This window comes from Bos taurus, chromosome 7, assembly GCF_002263795.3.
Source record: "Bos taurus isolate L1 Dominette 01449 registration number 42190680 breed Hereford chromosome 7, ARS-UCD2.0, whole genome shotgun sequence".
NCBI lineage: Eukaryota > Metazoa > Chordata > Mammalia > Artiodactyla > Bovidae > Bos > Bos taurus.
In genome coordinates, this window is record NC_037334.1 from 101,467,360 (window position 1) to 101,489,662 (window position 22,303).

General features: G+C 37.6%; 1 protein-coding gene across 6 annotated transcripts in view; it reads right to left on the bottom strand.

Moving 5' to 3' along the window:
* The window catches only part of SLCO6A1 (solute carrier organic anion transporter family member 6A1), a 113,453-nt gene that overhangs the window by 69,189 nt on the left and 21,961 nt on the right, over positions 1–22,303 (bottom strand). For all 6 annotated transcript variants that reach the window (XM_059888837.1, XM_059888838.1, XM_024995334.2 and 3 more), the window contains exons 4-6: positions 20,619–20,724; positions 8,779–8,900; positions 7,606–7,718 (exon numbers count right to left, since the gene is read on the bottom strand). In XM_059888837.1, the coding sequence (XP_059744820.1) occupies positions 7,606–7,718; positions 8,779–8,900; positions 20,619–20,724 (341 nt within the window). The remainder of the gene's footprint in view (positions 1–7,605; positions 7,719–8,778; positions 8,901–20,618; positions 20,725–22,303) is intronic.

A 22,303-nucleotide genomic window follows, 5' to 3' on the forward strand; every position in this document is an offset into this window, starting at 1 on the left:
TTCAAGATATTATACTCAGTAAGTTTTAGGGAAATCTAAGGATTACTGACTTGGGCTCAAATGCTGACCCAGATCTACTTTTGGCTAGAACAATCAGAATATATCATACAGAGTACAGCGACTAATGCACAAGGAAACACTTCTGGGCACCTTATTCAGAAAGGGACTATGAACAGAGAAAATCATCAGCATACCAAGGATTCTCTTACAGGTTTTCTTACCTAAAAAATCCAGCCTATTTCTTTTCTTAGGTATAACATATGGGGGGAGTGCAAAAAAGAAAGCCAGATATATAAATTGGTATCTAAGTGGTTTGCTGTAGCAAAATGAGGGTTAATTCTGGTACTCGTTGACACACAAAGGGAGAACCTGAATTAGTTCCACAAAATAGAAGACAGTTCTGTGCAATTAGCCATGTCTTGCGGTACCGTGGGTCTTAGTCCTAGTCCTTCTCAGAGTTTCTCAACAACCCAGGGTCTTTACTATACTAGAGGAAGCTCATGCTGGTCTGGAATTTCAAACTAGGTTCAGTTCAGTACTAGGTTCGGTTCAGTTCAGTCACTCAGTCGTGTCCGACTTTGCGACCCCATGAATCGCAGCACGCCAGGCCTCCCTGTCCATCACCAACTCCCGGAGTTCACTCAGACTTATGTCCATCAAGTCAATGATGCCATCCAGCCATCTCATCCTCTGTCTTCCCCTTCTCCTCCTGCCCCCAATCTCTCCCAGCATCAGAGTCTTTTCCAATGAGTCAACTCTTCCCATGAAGTGGCCAAAGTACTAGAGCTTCAGCTTTAGCATCATTCCTTCCAAAGAAATCCCAGGGCTGATCTCCTTCAGAATGGACTGGTTGGATCTCCTTGCAGTCCAAGGGACTCTTAAGAGTCTTCTCCAACACCACAGTTCAAAAGCATCAATTCTTTGGCACTCAGCTTTCTTCACAGTCCAACACTCACATCCATACATGACCACTGGAAAAACCATAGCCTTGACTAGATGGACCTTTGTTGGCAAAGTAATGTCTCTGCTTTTCAATATGCTATCTGGCTTGGTCATAACTTTCCTTCCAAGGAGTAAGCGTCTTTTAATTTCATGGCTGCAATCACCATCTGCGGTGATTTTGGAGCCCAAAAAAATAAAGTCTGACACTGTTTCTACTGTTTCCCCATCTATTCCCCATGAAGTGATGGGACCAGACGCCATGATCTTCGTTTTCTGAATGTTGAGCTTTAAGCCAACATTTTCACTCTCCACTTTCACTTTCATCAAGAGGCTTTTGAGTTCCTCTTCACTTTCTGCCATAAGGGTGGTGTCATCTGCCATATCTGAGGTTATTGCTATTTCTCCCAGCAATCTTGATTCCAGCTTGTGTTTCTTCAGTATTCTTGCCTTGAGAACCCAATGAACAGTATGAAAAGGCAAAATGATAGGATAAAAGAGGAATTCCCCAGGTCAGTAGGTGCCCAATATGCTACTGGAGATCAATGGAGAAATAACTCCAGAAAGAATGAAGGGATGGAGCCAAAGCAAAAACAATACCCAGTTGTAGATGTGACTGGTGATAGAAGCAAGGTCCGATGCTGTAAAGAGCAATATTTCATAGGAACCTGGAATGTCAGGTCCATGAATCAAGGCAAATTGGAAGTGGTCAAACAGGAGATGGCAAGAGTGAATGTCAACATTCTAGGAATCAGCGAACTAAAATGGATTAGAATGGGTGAATTTAACTCAGATGACCATTATATCTACTACTGAGGGCAGGAATACCTTAGAAGAAATGGATTAGCCATCATGGTCAACAAGAGTCTGAAATGCAGTACTTGGATGCAATCTCAAAAACGACAGAATGATCTCTGTTTGTTTCCAAGGCAAACCATTCAATATCACAGTAATCCAAGTCTTTGCCCCAACCAGTAATGCTGAAGAAGCTGAAGTTGAACGGTTCTATAAAGACCTACAAGACCTTTTAGAACTAACACCCAAAAAAGATGTCCTTTTCATTATAGGGGACTGGAATGTAAAAGTAGGAAGTCAAGAAACACATGGAATAACAGGCAAATTTGGCCTTGGAATATGAAATGAAGCAGGGCAAAGGCTAATAGAGTTTTGCCAAGAAAATGCACTGGTCATAGCAAACACCCTCTTGCAACAACACAAGAGAAGACTCTACACATGGATATCACCAGACGGTCAAGACCGAAATCAGATTGATTATATTCTTTGCAGCCAAAGATGGAGAAGTTCTATACAGTCAACAAAAACAAACTAGGTTAGGTACTCCTATATGTGCTTACTTAGCTGGGAGTTGAAACAAGAGCAGGACTAGTAAAATATAAAGTATTGGGTATAGAGGCCTGAGAAAAGTAGACTGAGATTCAGGACAGGGCTCAAGCAGCAGTGGGATACAAATGTTAATGAAGAAACCAACGCAGAGGAATGTTGCAGGGAGGAAACAGTTCCTAAAGATGGGTCATATAATATCCCAGTTAATTCTGGAAATTTTCCTATCATGTGGTAGAAGCATTAATCTACTGCCTACCCTAATCCAGGTTGCATGATGGGAGACACTGGTCCTGCCAGTAAAAAGGCCTTGGTGTCTATGGACAAATAGAAGGAAAACAAGTTGAGGAGGACACCAATAAATGTTTAACTTCTCAAGAGTTTTACTTGTAATTTACCTTCTCATGGAAGTTGTGGATCAGGAGGTGTCTGGAACACTGACTAATGTGCAGGGACCACCTTAGCAAGGCTCACACTGGGCACCTGCTCTGGCTGCTCTTGCTTCAGGACAACTACCCTCTCAGGTGAAGGCGCCACTGCAGGGAATGGGGGGAACACACACCTGTAGTGAACGGAAACAGCTCAGACCTGATTCTCAGGGCTTCTCCTCCAGCACCTCGGGACCCAACCTTACCCCAGATAGGGCAAGGATGGTCACTGAGCCTAGGACAAGCCCTAGCTCATACCTGACTGGCTCTATCCATGTCAGCTCCAGCCCCACCTCCCACCAAGGTGATAGCTGGCCGGTGTACCCTGGGGGAATACATGACCCTTGCACATTTCAGATCCAGCTCTCCCACCAGAGGCCCTGGGAGCACACACACTGTACAGGGATGCTCTCACATAGGGACACCCTTTCGAGTCTGGGAATAGTTAACTGCTTTACCTAATTTCATAGAGATATTCACAAGAAAGTTAAACACCATGAGAAGACAGAGGAATTTGTTTCAAATGAAATTGTAAGGAAAAAAAACTCTAAAAAAAGAATTAATGAAATTATAAATAAATAATTTCTCAGATAATGAGTTCAAAGCATTAGTAATAAGAATGCCAACTGAACTTCAGAAAAGAATAGATGAACACAGTGAGAAATTTAACAAGGAAATTGAAAATATAAAAAGAGCCAGTCAGAGCTGAAGAATACAAGAATTGAAATGAAAAATGCACTAAAAGGAATTAACAACAGACTAAAGGACATGAAAGAATGCTTAAGTGATCTAGAAGGCAGAATTATGGAAATCACCCAATCAGAACAGCAAAAAGAAAAATAAGTTCAAAAAGTAAGGGCAGTTTAAGGGACATGTGAGATTTCATCAAGCATAATATTATGTATATGCAGGTCAGGAAGCAACAGTTAGAACTGGACATGGATCAACAGACTGGTTCCAAATAGGAAAAGGAGTACGTCAAGGCTGTATACTGTCACCCTGCTTATTTAACTTATACGCAGAGTACATCATGAGAACGCTGGGCTGGAAGAAGTACAAGCTGGAATCAAGATTTCTGGGAGAAATATCAATAACCTCAGATATGCAGATGACACCACCCTTATGGCATAAAGTGAAGAGGAACTAAAAAGCTTCTTGATGAAAGTGAAAGTGGAGAGTGAAAAAGTTGGCTTAAAGCTCAACATTCAGAAAACGAAGATCATGGCCTCTGGTCCCATCACTTCATGAGAAATAGATGGGGAAACAGTGTCAGACTTTATTTTTGGGGGCTCCAAAATCACTGCAGATGGTGACTGCAGCCATGAAATTAAAAGACGCTTACTCCTTGGAAGGAAAGTTATGACCAACCTAGATAGCATATTAAAAAACAGAGACATTACTTTGCCAACAAAGGTCCATCTAGTCAAGGCTATGGTTTTTCCAGTGGTCACGTATGGATGTGAGAGTTGGACTGTGAAGAAAGCTGAGCACTGAAGAATTGATGCTTTTGTTCTGTGATGCCGGAGAAGACTCTTGGGAGTCTCTTGGACTGCAAGGAGATCCAACCAGTCCATCCTAAAGGAGACCAGTCCTGGGTGTTCATTGGAAGGACTGATGCTGAGACTGAAACTCCAATACTTTGCCCACCTGATGCAAAGAGTTGACTCATTGGAAAAGACCCTGATGCTGGGAGGAATTGGGGGCAGGAGGAGAAGGGGATGTCAGGATGAGATGGTTGGACGGCATCACTGACTCGATGCACATGAGTTTGGGTGAACTCCGGGAGTTGGTGATGGACAGGGGGGCCTGGCGTGCTGCAATTCATGGAATCGCAGAGTCAGACACGACTGAGTGACTGAACTGAATATTATGTACATTATAGGGGTCCCAGAAGGAGGAGAGAGAAAGAACAGGGTTAAAAATGTATTTGATGAAATTATGGCTGAAAAATCCTGAACTTCAAGAATGAAACAGGTAACCACGTACAAGAAACACACAGAGTCTCAAAAGAGATGAATCCAAAGACATCTACACTAAGACTTATCATAATTAAAATGGCAAAAGTTAGAGATGAAGAGAATTCTAAAGAAGAGCAAGAGAAAAATAAAGAGTAATTTACAAGGGAATCCCCCCACATTGCTATTAGTGATCTTTCTGCAGAAGCTTTGCAGGTCATGAGGGAGTAGCATAATATATTTTACTGTTAAAAGGGAAAAACTTACAACCTAGGATATTCTACCCAGCAGAGTTATTGCTCAGATTTGAGAGAAAGATAATGAACTTTTCAGACAGAAAAAACAAAAAGAAATCATGAATACTAAACTGACCTTAAATAAAAAGTGTCTTCTAAGTTGAAAAGAAATGATAATAAGAATTTATGAGAAAAGAAAAATCCCACTAGGAAAGGCAAATATATAGTAAAGGCTATGGACCAACCACTTAAATAAGCTAGTATGAAGATTAAAAGACAATGACTGTAATATCATCTATAACTACAATATCTAAGGGATAAATATGGAAATGTAAATATGACATCAACAACACACAAAAAAAATGGATGAGGGAAGTTAAAACCATAGATCTTTCAGGATGTGTTTGAGTTTAAATAGAGAACAGTTTAAAACAAGTAGAGTTACCAGTCAACATATATGAAGCCACATATATGTAATCACAAATCAAAAACCTATAATAGATACACAAAATTAGAAAGAAAAATACAAGTATACCACTAAAGAAAAATCATAAAAATACATGGGAAAAAACAAAAACAAGAAAAACGGAGAACTATAAAAACAATCAGGAAAAATAACGAAATGGCAATGAGTACATACCTATCAATAATCACTTTAAATGTCATCAGAAAAATGCTCCAATCAAAAGACAAATGTTGGCTGATTAGGTAGGAAAAACAAGACCTATCTATGTACTGCTTAGAATTAACACTTCGGACCTAAAGACACATACACAAACTGAAGGTGAGGGGATTGTAAAAAGACAGTTCATGGAAATGAAAAGAAAGCTGGGGTTAGAATACTCATATCACACAAAACAGACACTAAAACAGTCTATAAGAACAAACAAAGGCATTATATAATGACACAGATCAATGTAAGAAGATGACATAACATCCATTAACATATGTGCACCTAATATGTGAGCACCTAAATATACAAAGCAAACACTAACAAACATAAAAGGAGAAATGAACAAGAATACAAAAATAGTAGGGGACATTAATACCCCATTTGTATCAATTGACACACCATCCAGACATAAAGTCAATATGGAAATGGTGGTCTTACACGACACATTAGACTACTTGGCTTAACAGACATCCATAGGACATTCCATCCCCAAACAGCAGATATACATTCTTTTCAAGTGCACTTAAAGTGTTCTTCAGGTCAGGTCATATGTAGGCCACAAAATAAGTCTCAACAAATTTAAGAGGACAGAAACTATATTGAGCACTTTTTCTAACCACAGTGGTATGTAACTAGAAATCAGTTATAGGGAAAAAAAAAAATGGACAAAGCACAAATGTGGAGACAAAATAACATGCTACTAGAAAATCAATGGGCCAGTGAAGAAGTCAAAGAGGAAAACAGAAAAGATACAGAGAAAAATGAAAATTAAAAAGACAAATTTCAAAACCTATGGGATGCAACAAAAGCAGTTCAAAGAGGGAAGTTCATAGCAATACAGTCCTACCTGAAGAAACAAATCTCAAAAACAAACAACTTAACCTACCATCTAAGTAGAAAATATCAACAAAATTAAGAGCTGCTTTTTTTTTTTTTTAAGATAAGCCTTAAGCTAGGTTCATTAAGAAAAAAAGATAGAGGATACAAATAAACAAAATAAGAAATTAAAGAGGAAAAATTACAACTGATATCACAGAGATACAAAAATTATAAGAGAATACAGCAAATAGTTAAAGGCCAACAAATGGACAATCTAGAACAAATGGGTAAATTTCTAGAAACATACAATCTTCCAAAACTGAATCTAAAGAAGAAATAAACAATCTGAACAGATCCATCACTAGTAGTGAAATTGAATTTGTAAGAAAAAATTCCCAGCAAACAAGTCCAGGACTGGACAACTTCATAGGGGAATTCTACCAAGCATATAGATAAGAGCTAATACTTACAGATAAAAGCTAATACTTCTCAAGCCATCTCAAAAAATTTTGGAGGGAACACTGTCTAATTCATTCTACAGGGTCACTATTACCCTCATACCAAAATCAGATAAAGACAAGCACATAAAAATAAAACTATGGGTCAAAATTTCTGATGAATATAGATGCAGAAATCCTCAAAAAAATTAGCAAATTGAATACATGTTTGTTAGTTTTGTTGCTTTGACGTGTAGGTTCATAAAAGCAAAACTCAGTCATAACCAATGAGAAGGGCTGACAGGAACTTTACCTGGGTAAGGTCCTATAGGCCATTCTGAAATAAACATTTCTAAATGGAACAAAAAAAAGTTGTTTGTGAGAATATTTGTTAACTTCTAAAGTTCTTTTCTAAGTTATTAAAATATAATAAAAAGATAATGCTAATACCTCTGTAATCTTATTAAATGGATTATTTATTTATATAGAGAAAAAATAAATCCATTATAATATAAAAGTTAAAAGCAATATATAAAAGTTAAAAGCAATAGAAGAAGGAAAAATACTTTGTATCAGTCTTTGACACTAACCAAGTTCATAGTGAAGCCACATAGGTGAAATGGATCCTATTTTCCACTACCCATAAAATGAGTAGGTTAATTAAGACTTCAAAAGTTCCATTCAGAATCAAGTTGAACACTTTATAGTTTTCTTAAATCCACAACAAAAATATCGTACATGTCAATTTAATTTGCTTGTTCATATAAAATACTTTACCCCAAAAGTAGCAAATAAGTCCTTGATACTAGGTCCAAATTCCTGATCTTTTGTTTGATCTCTGTCCAAAATATGAGGCTGTTTACGTTTTCCAGCTTTTATCCTTGCTGTGCCTATACGTTAACAAGGAGAAGAATGTTATACCATATTCAAATAACTAACACACATATAATAAGCATTCATACACATTCCAACATAGACCCAATTGGTCCTGAAATGGTAAGTGAACTATTTTTGAACAAGCTAAAGTCAAGCTGGTGGCCCCTGGTGGCTCAGACAGTAAAGCATCTGCCTGCAATGCGGGAGACCCAGGTTCAATCCCTGGGTTGGGAAGATCCCCTGGAGAAGGAAATGGCAACCCACTCCAGTACTCTTGCCTGGAAAATTCCATGGACTGAGGAGCCTGGTAGGCTACAGTCCATGGGGTCCCAAAGAGTAGGACACGACTGAGTGACTTCACTTTCACTTTCAAAGTCAAGCTAATAAACTAAAAGACATGCTCTTCTAAAACAGTACTGTCCTAAAGAACTTTGTGATAAGGAAAATTTCCCATATCTGTACTCTCCAATATCTCCAATACCGTAGCCATTAGCTATGATGTGGCTATTAAATATTTTAAAATGTAGCTCCTATGATTGAGTAAATGGATTTTTAATTTAAACTGAAATTTAAATAGCTACATATAGTGACTACAGTATTTGACAGCATAGCCCTAAAATATAAAAGCACAAATTTGGTATTACTAAAAATATTTTGTACCAATTAAATTTACTACCATTAGGAAACTATTTGATTTCTCTAATGTTACATGTATATTCCAGTGTTTTCCAAAGACTTATAATAGTACTTTACCTTATAACGTAAATCATGATAGGTAAATAGGATTAAATATGCTTCTTTCATTAAGAAAATTTTAGATTGCATGAAGCATTTTTAGACAGGAATGACAAACAAAAATATGTACTAATGACAGTCTGGTACATAAATAAAATAATTAGTTGGTGGCATGCTTTATTTGTTCAAATAATACTAGCACATGTCACTGTTTGTCCATTACAGAAAGAAATGTACACAGAAAGTAATGAAATTCAGTCATATTCTGAGAACTGGGGATCAGGGTAGGGTGAGGAATATACTCTCCTTTAATTTAATGAATTATATTTTTATAGTCACCTCGTAAATTCTGTGGAAAGCATGAAAATGGTATTAATGTAGACCATGCAATAACTGCAATAATTACAAAATAACTCCACCAACTCTGCTGCCAACGTTCTTTATCATCACTGTCTCCAACACTTTAATAGAGAAAATGAAAAATTTCAACTTTGTATAGTTTATTACAAAGCCATAATTAAACAGAGAGAGAAAGAGCATTTTCTGTTAGTCTTTGTTATTGCTTTGTTTTGCTGATATTGAGTGGTTGTGAGTTCTCCAATTTTGTGGTTCTCTTCTGTCATGTAGGATGCTAAATTTTGTCCTTTCCCCACTTTTCCCCTGTCTGCTCAGGTGGTGAACAGTAATTCTTTGTCCCTTTTAAACTTCTTTCTCTGACAGAAGTTACACATTTAGAAGACTCGCTTTAAATCTCATCTATTTTTTAAAAATCATTCTTACCCCCTTTAAATCATGTGCCAAATTCTTTAGAACAAGGTTGGCCCTTTAAATTGCACAACTAACACTTTACCTGGGTATCTGACTCATTCCATTTCTTGGTAATCTTTTTCTTATAGTCCCTTCTCTGAACTCTCAGATTGAGCATGTTTTAGCCTTCTAGTGATCCTAACTCATCACGCTTTGATAGCCTTTGTCTTCTATCCCCTCTGCGGTTTTTCTTGGTCTATGTTTGCAAACCATAAAGCTTTGCAGTGGGCAGAGCAAGATGGAAATGTGAAGGGTCCTCTGCTGGGATTTTGTTGATTTTTTTACCCTTTTCAGTCACAGTTGCTTTGTAGTTTCAACATTCTTTGTTTCCAATTATGCTCAGGCCATGATTTTTATGGGGAATTTTCATGTTATGACATTATTTTATATCATTTAGGGAGGAGACTTGGGGAAGCTGATTACCACATCGCTGCCATTATCTTCAGTTCCACACACATTTAAGATGCTGTCCAACCAGCTGTTGTGGGAAAAAGTCCACATCCACAGGAACCAGCTTTGGTGGTACTCTAATGCCAGCAAGATCTGCTGCCAACAGAACCTGGTGAGTAGCCTGCGTTTAGGCCTCGACTTCCACAGAGTATGGAGAATATTCCCAGTTTATTCATTGATGGGACAACTTCCTATCCATTGCTACATTATTCAGGGATACAAATACCAACTTGCAATGACACAGGGTTACAAATTTGATGTCCAGAGTTCAGTAAGGATATATACATGTGGATATGTTATACCCAGGGAGTTTCAACTCCAGATTATCACTGGGCTCTGTTTCCTTGTTAATTATAATATTCATAAAATTTATATTTTTCTCTTTTAAAGTATTTATAAAATTACAGCTTTTTGGAAATCTTTCTTTTTACATTTGAACCCATCTATGTATTCTAACTATATGTATGCATTGGTTCCAATTATTACCATGCAACTACTCTCATTTGACACACAAATCCAACTGTTACAAGTCAAAACATTTTATTATAACCCATAATTATCATATGTATCTGGAAGAGCAATTTTGTAAAAACAGCCCCTTATTTGATGAATGAGGACTTATTTAACATTATAGAAAATAATACAATAAAGCTTTAGTTATTGAAACCCTTCAGTATTGGCATGAAATAAAAAAATATATCAGGGAACATACTAGAGATACAGAGACAGGAAGAAAATCTATATATACAGGAAATTTTTATTTATCATAAAGATGGTATTAAAAATTAAATTAATATTTTAAAAAATCATGGACTGACTAAAAAATGTTATAAGCATAAATAAATATTCCTTTCAGGAAAAAATATAAATGTGTCCCATTTCTCATATTATATGCAAAAATAAACTGAAATTGATGTTAAATTTAAATGTACAATCAAATCCAGACAAGGACACTACAAGTAAAGAAAATTACAAGTCAATATTCATGATGAACATCAGTGCAAAAATACTCAACCAAATACTAGAAAACTGAACTAAACAGTACATTAAAAGGATCACAACCATGATCAAGTGGGATTTGTTCCAAGGACACAAGGATGATTCAACATCTGCAAATCAATCAATGTGATTCACCACATTAACAAAATGAAGGATAAAAATCATATGATCATGCCAATTAAAGCATAAAAAGCATTTGAGAAAATCCAACATCCATTTATGATGAAAGACACTCAATGGATTGGGTATACAGGGAACATTTTGTTGTTTAGTCTCTAAATTGTATCTGACTCTATTGCAACCCCATGGACTGTAGCCTGCCAGACTGCTCTGTCCATAGGATTTCCCAAGCAAGACTACTGGAATGGGTTACCATTTCCTTCTACAGGGGATCTTCCCGACCCACAGATCAAACTGCATTGGCATGTGAATTCTTTACCAATGAGCCACCAAGGAAGTCCATAGAGGGAACATGCTGCTAAGTCTCTTCAGTCGTGTCCAACCCTCAGTGACCCCATGGACTGCAGCCTTCCAGGCTCCTCCGCCCATGGGATTTTCCAGGCAAGAGTACTGGAGTGGGGTGCCATTGCCTTCTCTGAGAGGGAACATACCTCAACATTAAAAAGGCCATACATGACAAACACACAGCTAACATCACACTGAACAGTGAAAAGCTAAAAACATTTCTTCTGAGATCAGATAAAGGCAAGGATGCTTACCTAGCCACAGCAATTAGGAAAGAGAAAGAAATAAAAGGCAACCAAATCAGAAAGAAGTAAGTAAAACTGTTTCTGTTGTAAAATGGCATGATATTACATATAGAAAACTCCAAAAACTCCACCTAAAAACCTGGTGAGGGCCCCAAGCTATGACACCATTCTATTAAGCCAGATATTTCTGGATAATGGTGTGCAGATTAAGACCAGTAATTGCCATGCTGTCATACTGCCTTTGTCTTATCATATATCCCTAGTCAAAGACTAGAGAGAGAACCACAGGAATGAGATACCAGAGGGAAGAATAGGGGATCTATATGAATGGTAGTGATAGCACAAGCGCTTTTGGTAGAATGAATATTGTTATGAATGAATATTTGTGTCCCCTTCAAATTCATATGTTAAGATTCCTTGTAATGGTTTTAAGAAGTGGAGCTTTGGGGAGGCGATTAAGTTATGATGGTAGAATCTGCATGAATGTGACTAAAAACCCCAGACAGACTTCTTGCCTATTCACCCATGAAAGGACACAGGGAGAAAATAGCTGTATCTATGAACCAGAAAGCAGGATCTCACCAGACACTGAATTTGCCAGCACCTTGATCATGGACTTCTCAGCATACAGAAATATAAGAAGTACATTTCTGTTTCTGTAAGCTCAGAGTATGAGATTTCTATTCAGTTCAGTTAGGTTCAGTCACTCAGTCATGTCCAACTCTTTGCGACCCCATGAACCGCAGCATGCCAGGCCTCCCTGTCCATCACCAACTCCCGGAGTTCACCCAAACCCATGTCCATTGAGTCGGTGATGCCATCCAGCCATCTCATTCTCTGTCATCCCCTTCTCCTCCCACGCTCAATCTTTCCCAGCATCAGGGTCTTTTCAAATGAGTCAGCTCTTTGCATCAGCTGGCCAAAGTATTGGAGTTTCACCTGTCCAAATAGACAAAGACAGTAGAGAAGAAAATTCTTGCCTAGGATATGTGCTGTTGTTCCTGTTGTTGCTGAGTTGTGTCCCACTCTTTGTGACCCCATGGACTGTAGCACAACAGACTCTTCTGTCCTCCACTATCTCCTGGAGCTTGCTCAAATTCCTGTTTATTGAGTAGGTGATGCTATCTAAGCATCTTATCCTCTGATACTCCATTCTCCTTTTGCCTTCAATCTTTCCCAGCATCAGGGTCTTTTCCAATGAGTCAGTTCTTCACATCACATGGCCAAAATATTGCAGCTTAAGCTTTGCCATCAGTCTACCAGTGAATATTCAGGGTTGATTTCCTTTAGGGTTGGTTGATTTTATCTCCTCGCTGTCCAAGGGACTCTCAAGAGTTTTCTCCACCATCATACAATTCAAAAGAATCAATTCTTTGGCACTCAGTCTGCTCTACAATTCAACTCTCACATATGTATATGACTACTGGAAAAACCATAGCCTGGACTATATGGACATTTATCAGCAAAGTGATGCTTCCGTTTTAAATACAATGTCTAGATTTGTCATACCTTTCCTTTTAAGAAATTCAGTTCCATTCAGTTCAGTCGCTCAGTCATGTCCAACTTTTTGCAACCCCATGGATTGCATCACTCTAGGCCTCCCTGTTCATCACCAGCTCCTGGAGCTTACTCAAACTCACACCCATTGTGTCAGTGATACCATCCAACCATTTTATGCTCTGCCATCCCCTTCTCCTCCTGCCTTCAATCTTTCCCAGCATCAGGGTCTTTTCAAATGACTCAGTTCTTCATATCAGGTGGTCAAAGTATTGAAATTTCAGTTTCAGCATCAGTCCTTCCAATGAATATTAAGGACTAATTTCCTTTAGGATAGACTGTTAGATCTCCTTGCAGTCCAAGGGACTCTCAAGAGTCTTCTCCAACACCACAGTTCAAAAGCATCAATTCTTCGGCGCTCAGCTTTCTTCACAGTCTAACTCTCACATCCATACATGACTACTGGGAAAACCATAGCTTTGACTAGATGGACCTTTGTTGGCTAAGTAATGTCTGGTTTTTAATAAGCTGTCTAGGTTGGTCATAACTTTTCATCCAAAGAGCAAGCATCTTTTAATTTCATGGCTGCAGTCACCATTTACAGTGATGTTGGAGCCCAAAAAATAAAGTCTGTCACCATTTCCACTGTTTTCCCATCTATTTGACATGAAGTGATAGGACAAGATGCCATGATCTTAGTTTTCTGAATGTTGAGTTTTAAGCCAACTTTTTCACTCTCCTCTTTCACTTTTATCAAGAGGCTCTTTAGTTCTTCTTCACTTTCTGCCATAAGGGTGGTGTCATCTGCATATCTGAGGTTATTGATATTTCAAGGAGTAAGCATATTTTAATTTCATGGCTACAGTCAACATCCACAGTGATTTTGGGAGCCAAGGAAATAAATAAAATCTGCACTGCTCCAGTTTTTCCCCTTCTATTTGCCACTAAGTGATAGAACTGGTTTATTTCTGCTTTATTGACTATGCCAAAGCCTTTGACTGTGTGGATCACCACAAACTGTGGAAAATTCTGAAACAGATGGGAATACCAGACCACCTGACCTGCCTCTTGAGAAATCTGTATGCAGGTCAGGAAGCAACAGTTAGAACTGGACATGGAACAACAGACTGGTTCCAAATAGGAAAAGGAGTACGTCAAAGCTGTATATCGTCACCCTGCTTATTTAACTTATATGCAGAGTACATCATGAGAAATTCTGGGCTGGAGGAAGCACAAGCTGGAATCAAGATTGCCAGGAGAAATATCAATAACCTCAGATATGCAGGTGACACCACCCTTATGGCAGAAAGTGAAGAAGAATTAAAGAGCCTCTTGATGAAAGTGAAAGAGGAGAGTGAAAAAGTTGGCTTAAAGCTCAACATTCAGAAAATGAAGATCATGGTATCCAGCCCCATCACTTTATGGCAAATAGATGGGGAAACAGTGGAAACAGTGGCTAACTTTATTTTGGGGGGCTCCAAAATCACTGCAGATGGTGACTGCAGCCATGAAATTAAAAGATGCTTGCTCCTTGGAAGAAAAGTTATGACCAACCTAGACAGCATATTAAAAAGCAGAGACATTACTTTGTCAATAAAGGTCCATCTAGTCAAGGCTATGGTTTTTGCAGTAGTCATGTATGGATGTGAGAGTTGGACTATAAAGAAAACTGAGCACCAAAGAATTGATGCTTTTGAACTGTGGTGTTGGAGAAGACTCTTGAGAGTCCCTTAGACTGAAAGGAGATCCAACAAGTCCATCTTAAAGGGGATCAGTCCTGGGTGTTCATTGGAGGGACTGATGCTGAGGCTGAAACTCCAATACTTTGGTCACCTGATGCAAAGAGCTTACTCATTTGAAAAGACCCTGATGCTGGGAAAGATTGAAGGCAGGAGGAGAAGGGGATGACAGAGGATGAGATGGCTGGATGGCATCACCGACTCAATGGACATGAGTGTGCATAAACTCCGGGAGTTGGTGATGGACACGGAGGCCTGGCATGCTGTGGTTCATGGGGTCACAAAGAGTTGGACACAACTGAGCGACTGACTTGAACTGAAGTGATGGAACTGGATGCCATGATCTTAGCTTTTTTCACATTGAGTTTCAAGCCAACTTTTTCACTCTTCTCTTCCACCTTCATTAAGACACTTTTTAGTTCCTCTTCACTTTCTGCCATTAGAATGGTATCATTTGTATGCCTGAAGTTGTTGATATTTTTTCCCTGCAATCTTGATTCCAGCTTGTGATTCATCTAGCCTGGCATTTCACATGATGTACTTTGCATAGAAGTTAAATAAGCATAGTGACAATAATTCAGTAATTCCATGGCCAGTTCTAACTGCTGCTTCTTAACCTGTAAATGGTTTCTCAGGAAGCAGGTAAGGTGGTCTGGTACTTCCATCTCTTTTAGAATTTTCCACAGTTTGTTGTGATATGCACAGTCAAAGCTTTCAGTGTAGTCAAGGAAGCAGAAGCAGATGTTTCTCTGGAAGTTTCTTGCCTTCTCCATCATCCAGCAAATGTTGGCAATTTAATCTCTGGTTCCTCTGCCTCTTTGAAACCCAGCTTGTACATCTGGAAGTTCTCAGTTCATATACTGCTGAAGCCTAACTTGAAGGATTTTGAGCATAACCTTGCCAGCACATGAAATTACTGCAATTGAACTGTAGTTTGAGCATTCTTTGGCATTGCCCTTCTTTGGGATTGGAATGAAAACTGACCTTTTCCAGTCCTGTGACCACTGCTGAGTTTTCCAAATCTGCTGATGTACTGAGTGCAGCACTTTAACAGGATCATCTTTTAGGATTTTAAATAGTTCAGCTGAAATTCCATCACTTCCACTAGCTTTACGTGACTTAACTCTGCAGGATGTCTGTCTCTAGGTGAGTGACCACATCAAGGTGGATATCCAGGACATCAAGACCTTTTCTGTTCAGTTTATGTGCTCTTGCCACCTCTTCTTAATCTCTTCTGCTGCTGTTAGGGCCTTACCATTTCTGTCCTTTACCATGCCCACCCTTGCATGAAATGTTCCCTTGATATCTCCAATTTTCTTGAAGAGATGTCTAGTCCTTTCCATTCTGTTATTTTCCTCTATTTCTTTGCTCACTTAAGAACGCCTTCTTATCTCTCCTTCCTATTCTCTGTAACTGCATTCAGTTGGGTATATCTTTCTCTTTGGCCCTTGCCTTTTACTTCTCTTCTTTCCTCAGCTATTTGTAAAGCATCCTCAGATAACAACTTTGCCTTCTTACATTTCTTTTTCTTTGGGATGGTTTTGGCCACTACCTCTTATACAATGTATGAACCTTCATCCATAGTTCTCAGGCACTCTGTCTACCAGATCTAATCCTTGGAATCTATTCATCACCTCCACTGTATAATCATAAAGGATTTGATTTAGTTCATACCTGAATGCTGCTGCTGCTGCTAAGTTGCTTCAGTCATATCCGACTCTGTGACCCCATAGACGGCAGCCCACCAGGGTCCCCGTCCCTGGGATTCTCAAGGCAAGAACACTGGAGTGGGTTGCATTTCCTTCTCCAATGCATGAAAGTGAAAAGTGAAAGTGAAGTCACTCAGTCGTGTCCGACTCTTAGTGACCCCATGGACTGCAGCCTACCAGGCTCCTCCATCCATGGGATTTTCCAAGCAAAAGTACTGGAGTAGCCTAGATATTTTCCCCACTTTCCTCAATTTAAGCCTGAATTTTGCAATAAAGAGTTTGTGATCTGAGCCATAGTCTGTTCCAGGTCTTGGTTTTACTGTCTGTAAAGTTTCTACATCTTTGGCTGCAAAGAACATAACCAGGATATGTATCTTCCCCTATAAAGACAAATCTCTAGGTTAATGGAGGGCCAACCTGATGACAAAGTAATCAACCTGATAAAAGCTTGTCTCCTGATGAAAGTATCATATCAGAAACTCACGGTCTACTGCTACTATTGATGAATTGGGCAATCAGCAGTATTCATAATTATATCCTGGGAAATATTCTTGTTGACAGATTGTCCTTAGTGTGAAGAAGTCCAAGTAGTGCATTTATGCAAAGTCATCATTACTCTCACCAGCTCTTTTTACATGAGCTTACTGAGGAAGAATTTAGAGTGGTTAGAAAAAAATGAGAGAGGCTGATTAACATTCACAGGATGGGTCACCTTGTCCAACTGCTAAAGAGCCTCTTACAAAATGCACACCATTTTCATGTGCTAGTTGCAAGAGGTTCATCTACATATTCTCCTGGTTACATAATTTTTATACTGCTCTAAGTCCCAACCATACATTAGTATAAATTTATACCTCAGTATAAATTTAGTATCAGAGGATAAGATGGTTGAATGGCATCACCGATTCAATGGACATGAGTTTGGGTGAACTCCCGGGGTTGATGATTGTCAGGGAGGCCTGGTGTGCTGCAGTCATGGGGTCACAAAGAGTTGGACACAACTGAGTGACTGAACTGAACTGAACTGAATACCTATAAAAAATTAGTATAAATTTATACCTCCTGGGTGGCTCAGCTGGTAAAGAATCCTCTTGCAGTGCAGGAGACCCCATTTGATTCCTGGGTCAGGAAGTTCCCCTGAAGAGGGCTACCCACTCCAGTATTCTTGGGCTTCCCTGGTGGCTCAAAACGTAAAATATCTGCCTAAAATACAGGAGACCTGGTTCAATCCCTGGGTTGGGAAGATCCCCTGGAGGAGGGTATGGCAACCCACTCCAGTATTTTTGCCTGGAGAATCCCATGGACAGAGGAGCCTGGCAGGCTACAGTCCATGGGGTTGCAAAGTGTTGGACACGACTGAGCAACTAAGCATAGCATGCCTCAGGGTATCCCTTCTATGCTAAGTGGTCAACAACCTGACATTCACTAGAATGATTTCCTGTATTTCAAGGCCACTGTTGAGCAGCCACTGTAATATAGTGGCTATCCTTTTTCTCATTTCAATAAGAGAACTTTATATTCACACATGTAAATGTTTCCTTTTCCCTGGAAATATTTTCTAGTATTATTAAAAGAAGCTATATGTATTACAGAATGCAAGAAAAATTCAACGTATAATTATCAGTTAATGTGATATACCACATTAACAGAATAAAGGACAAAAGCACATGATCATCTTAAAGGATTCAGAAAAAGCATTCAACAAAGTTTAACACTGTTTCATTATAAAAAAACACTCAACAAACTATGAACAGAAGGAAATTACCCCAACATAATAAAAGCTATATATGAAAAGCCCACTTCTAATATTGTATTCAATGTGAAAAACTGAAAGTTCTCCCTCTAATATCTGGAACAAGGTAAAGATACCTACCTAGTTTTACCACTTCTATTCAACATAATACTCAAATTCTAACCAAAACAAATAGGCAAGAAAAAGAAATAAAAGCCATCCATATTGGAAGGAAGAGGTAAAACTATCTCTGTCTGAAGATGATATGAACTTCTAAGAAAATGCTAAACACTCCAAAGAAAAAAAGCTGTCAGAACTAATAAATGAATTCAGCAAAGTTGCAGGATACAAAGTTAATACAACTCAAGTGTAGTTATATACACTAACAATGAGCAACACGCAAGGCAGAGACTTGTACACTGAAAACTCCAAAACATTGCTGAAAGAATTAAAGAAGATACAAATAAATGGAAGAAAGACATGCTCATAGATCTGAAACTCAGTATTGCTAAAATGCCCTTAATACCCAGAGTGACCTACAGATTCAATGCAATCCCTATCAAAACCCCAACAGAATTCTTTACAGAATCAGAAAAAAATTCTAAAATTTCATATGGAATCTCAAAAGACCCCAAATAGTCAAAACAATCCCGAGAAAGAAAAAACAAAGTCAGAGGCTTCATATGTCCTGGTTTCAAAATATATTATAAAGCTATAATAATCAAAACAGTATGGTACTGGTACAAAGTATGGTACTGGTTACAGAATCTAGAACAATGGAAGAGAATAAAGATCCAAGTAATATATTCTCATAAATACGAGACAAATCATATTTTATAAGAAGAATAAGAATATACAACAGGGAAAGGAAAACCTCTTGAATAAATGGTGCTGGAAAAACTGAATATCCATGTGCAAAAGAATGAAGTGGGATCCTTTCCTTACAATATATATGAAAATAACTCAAAATGGATTAAATATCTAAACACAAAACTTGCAACAATAAAGCTCCCAGAAGATAATATAGGAGAAAAGCTTCATGGTTTTGATTTTGGGAATTAATTTTTGATATGAAGCCAAAAGCACAGGCAACAAAAATAAGATTAGAGCAATGGGACTACATTGAACTTAAACTGGACAGCAAAGGAAACAACAGAGTGAACAGAGAAACTACAGAACAGGAGAAAATATAGGCAAACCATTTATCTGGAGTAAGGCTAATATCCAGAATATAGAAAGAATTGTGTCAACTCAATAAGAACAAAAATCTGATTTTAAAAACGTGCAAAGGACTTGAATAGATATTCCTCCAAAGAAGATTTACAAATGATCAACAAGTATTTGAACATCACTAATCATCAAGAAAATGAAAATCAAAACCACAACAAAATATCACCTCATACACACTGGTCATTTAAAAAAGAGAAAATAATAAGTATTGGCAAAGATATTGAGAAACTGGAAGTATTATGCACTATTAGTAGGAATGTAGAATGATACAGCCACTGTGAAAAACAATATGGAAGTTCCTCAAAAAATTAAAAATAGAAATACCATACAATCTAATAATCTGGGTATATATATATCCCCAAAATATTGAAGATAGAATCTCAAAGAGATATTCACACATCCATGTTGAAGTAACCTAAAGGTCAACTGACAAATAGATAAATAAAATGTGGTTCATACATACAATGAAATATTATTTATCCTTAAAACAGAGGAGCATGGTAGGCTGCAGTCCATGGGTCACAAAGAGTCGGACATGACTGAGCGACTTCACTTTCACTTAAAACAGAAGGAAATACTGTTATATGCCACAACATGGATGAGTCTTGAAGACATTATCCTAAGTGAAATAAGCCAGTCATAAAAAGAAAATTACTTCATGATTCTATTTATGTAAAGTATCTAAAGTAGTCAAACTCTTAGAAACAGAAAGTAAACGGGCTAAGGGGAAGAGGGAAATGTTGCATAATGAACATCATTTCTTACTTGTTTTTTTTAGATTTTTTTTTTTTTGGCTGTGCTGCACTGCATGTGGAATCTTAATTCTCTGATCAGGGATTGAACCTGTGCCCTCTAAAGTGAAAGCTCAGAGTCTTAACCACTGGATTGCCAGGGAAGTCCCAATTGTATAATGGATATAGAGTTTCAGCTTTGCAAGACAAAAAATTTTAGAGATATGCTGCGCAATATTATGCATATAGCTAACATTACTGTATTACACACTTAAAAATGGTTAGAATGGTAAATTTTATACTATGTGTTTTTTAAGACAATTTAAAAAACTATATGCAGAATTAGTAGTAAGGCTGTCATCATAAGCCACTTTTTAAATTACATTTCAAACAGCAAAGTGTATTTAGATGTATTTATATGTACCTATATGTGCATACTAGTCACATTTATATGCTTTTAAAAATATAATGATTATAAATCAAATATACATTTATAAGCTACAGTATCTATTCAATAAATATTTTATACAATGTAAACCAGAAAGAAAGGAAAAAAAAAAAAAAAAACAGCTTACCTTCTCCCAAAAGTACTATTCACAGTTAGCACAGAGACCTTAATTAGGGGTGCTCCTATAGTATAACCCAAAGAATATCCAAGTATTCCTACAGCTTCCACAATGCCTATAAAATGAATATTGAATGTCAAATAACTATATAACCCAGCTTTGTTGCAAAATGATAAAAATTATCTAATGGAAATGGGTTACTTCTGAAAGCTTCATTGCATACTTTGTTAGTCTCCAAAGAAACAGCACAAATAGAATATTGAGAGAGAAAGAGAGACAGAGACAGAGATTTCAAGGAATTGCCTCATGAAATTGCAGGGCTGCCAAGTCCAAATTTGTAGGACAGGCTCTCAGGCTGAAAATTCAGATAAGAGTTAATGTTACAGTCTTGAGTTCATAAGGTTATGCACAGGGCAGGCCAGTAGGATGGGAAAACTCAGACAGAGTTTGTACATTGCAGTCTGGAGACAGAACTGTTTCTTCCTTGGGAAACATGTCTGTTCTGCAACGCTTCAACTGATTGGATGAGGCTCACCCATATTATTGAGGGTAATCTTGACTCAAAGCGTACTGACTGTAAATACTGGTCACATCTAAAACATATCACAGAAATATCTAGCCTGGTGTTTGACAGAAGAACTAGTTGTCATAACCTAGCCAAGCTGACACATAAAATTAATCATGCATATTACTCAATGCACATAGAGAAATTCAGATCATTTTATAATTCACTGTAACATTTAATCTACATTTAATATAATTTAAATAAATATACATATATTTAATATAATTCAAAAGTATTTCACTTTAATTTGTGGTACTAAAGCAAGATGATATTTCAATATAAATGTCATTTTTGCATCCTTCACTTTAGCTGCCAGGGAGGCAGGAGGTAATAATAAAGTAATCTATTCTCTGTAATATATACATGTATGCTTTTAATTGCTATTCTGTAAAATTAAAAGCAAAACAAACAGATTTGTGCTACCATCAGCCAACACTAATAAACTGGTGCAATTTTGTTCTAAAAGCAAGCATAAACATGAATGTCATCTATTTTAGTTTATTGACATGACTTTCCTTATCTCGGGTGGAAAATTATTATTTTGGTGTAAAATGTTATTTTCTGTTAAGTCACCTTCACAACAGGTATGTAAAAACAACTTAATTTTTTTTCAAAAAGGAAAGTTAGATAACCCTGTACAAATAGATAATCTACCGGGACCAGAAGCTATTACAATATAAAGGAGTACAGATTACTGTGACATATACTCAGGGTTACTTTTTGTATGACACACTAGCATGAAATATTATAAAAGTGGATTCTACATTGTAGCTAATTAAATAGCATGTCACTCCTCTCCTTGATAGGATGAACAAGATTAGAACAAGAACTGTTATAAATTCATTAACTTCAAAATGTCAAAGCCCTCCAAAAAGACTGAGTTGGTATACGTAGAGAACTTAGTTCAGTAATAATTATTTCAGCACTGCACTGAATCTAGTTCTGAGGAAGCATAAAACGATGTTTTCATTCCCTTAAGGACATGACGGCAGCAAATCCCACTATATCTTCAAAGTTTAAGCATACAAATATTCAAGCAATTTAATCTAGTAATTTGAGTTATTTATTTCCTAGAGAAATTAACTACAGCCTTTATAGTTTGATAGGATGAAAATATACAAAAATCATA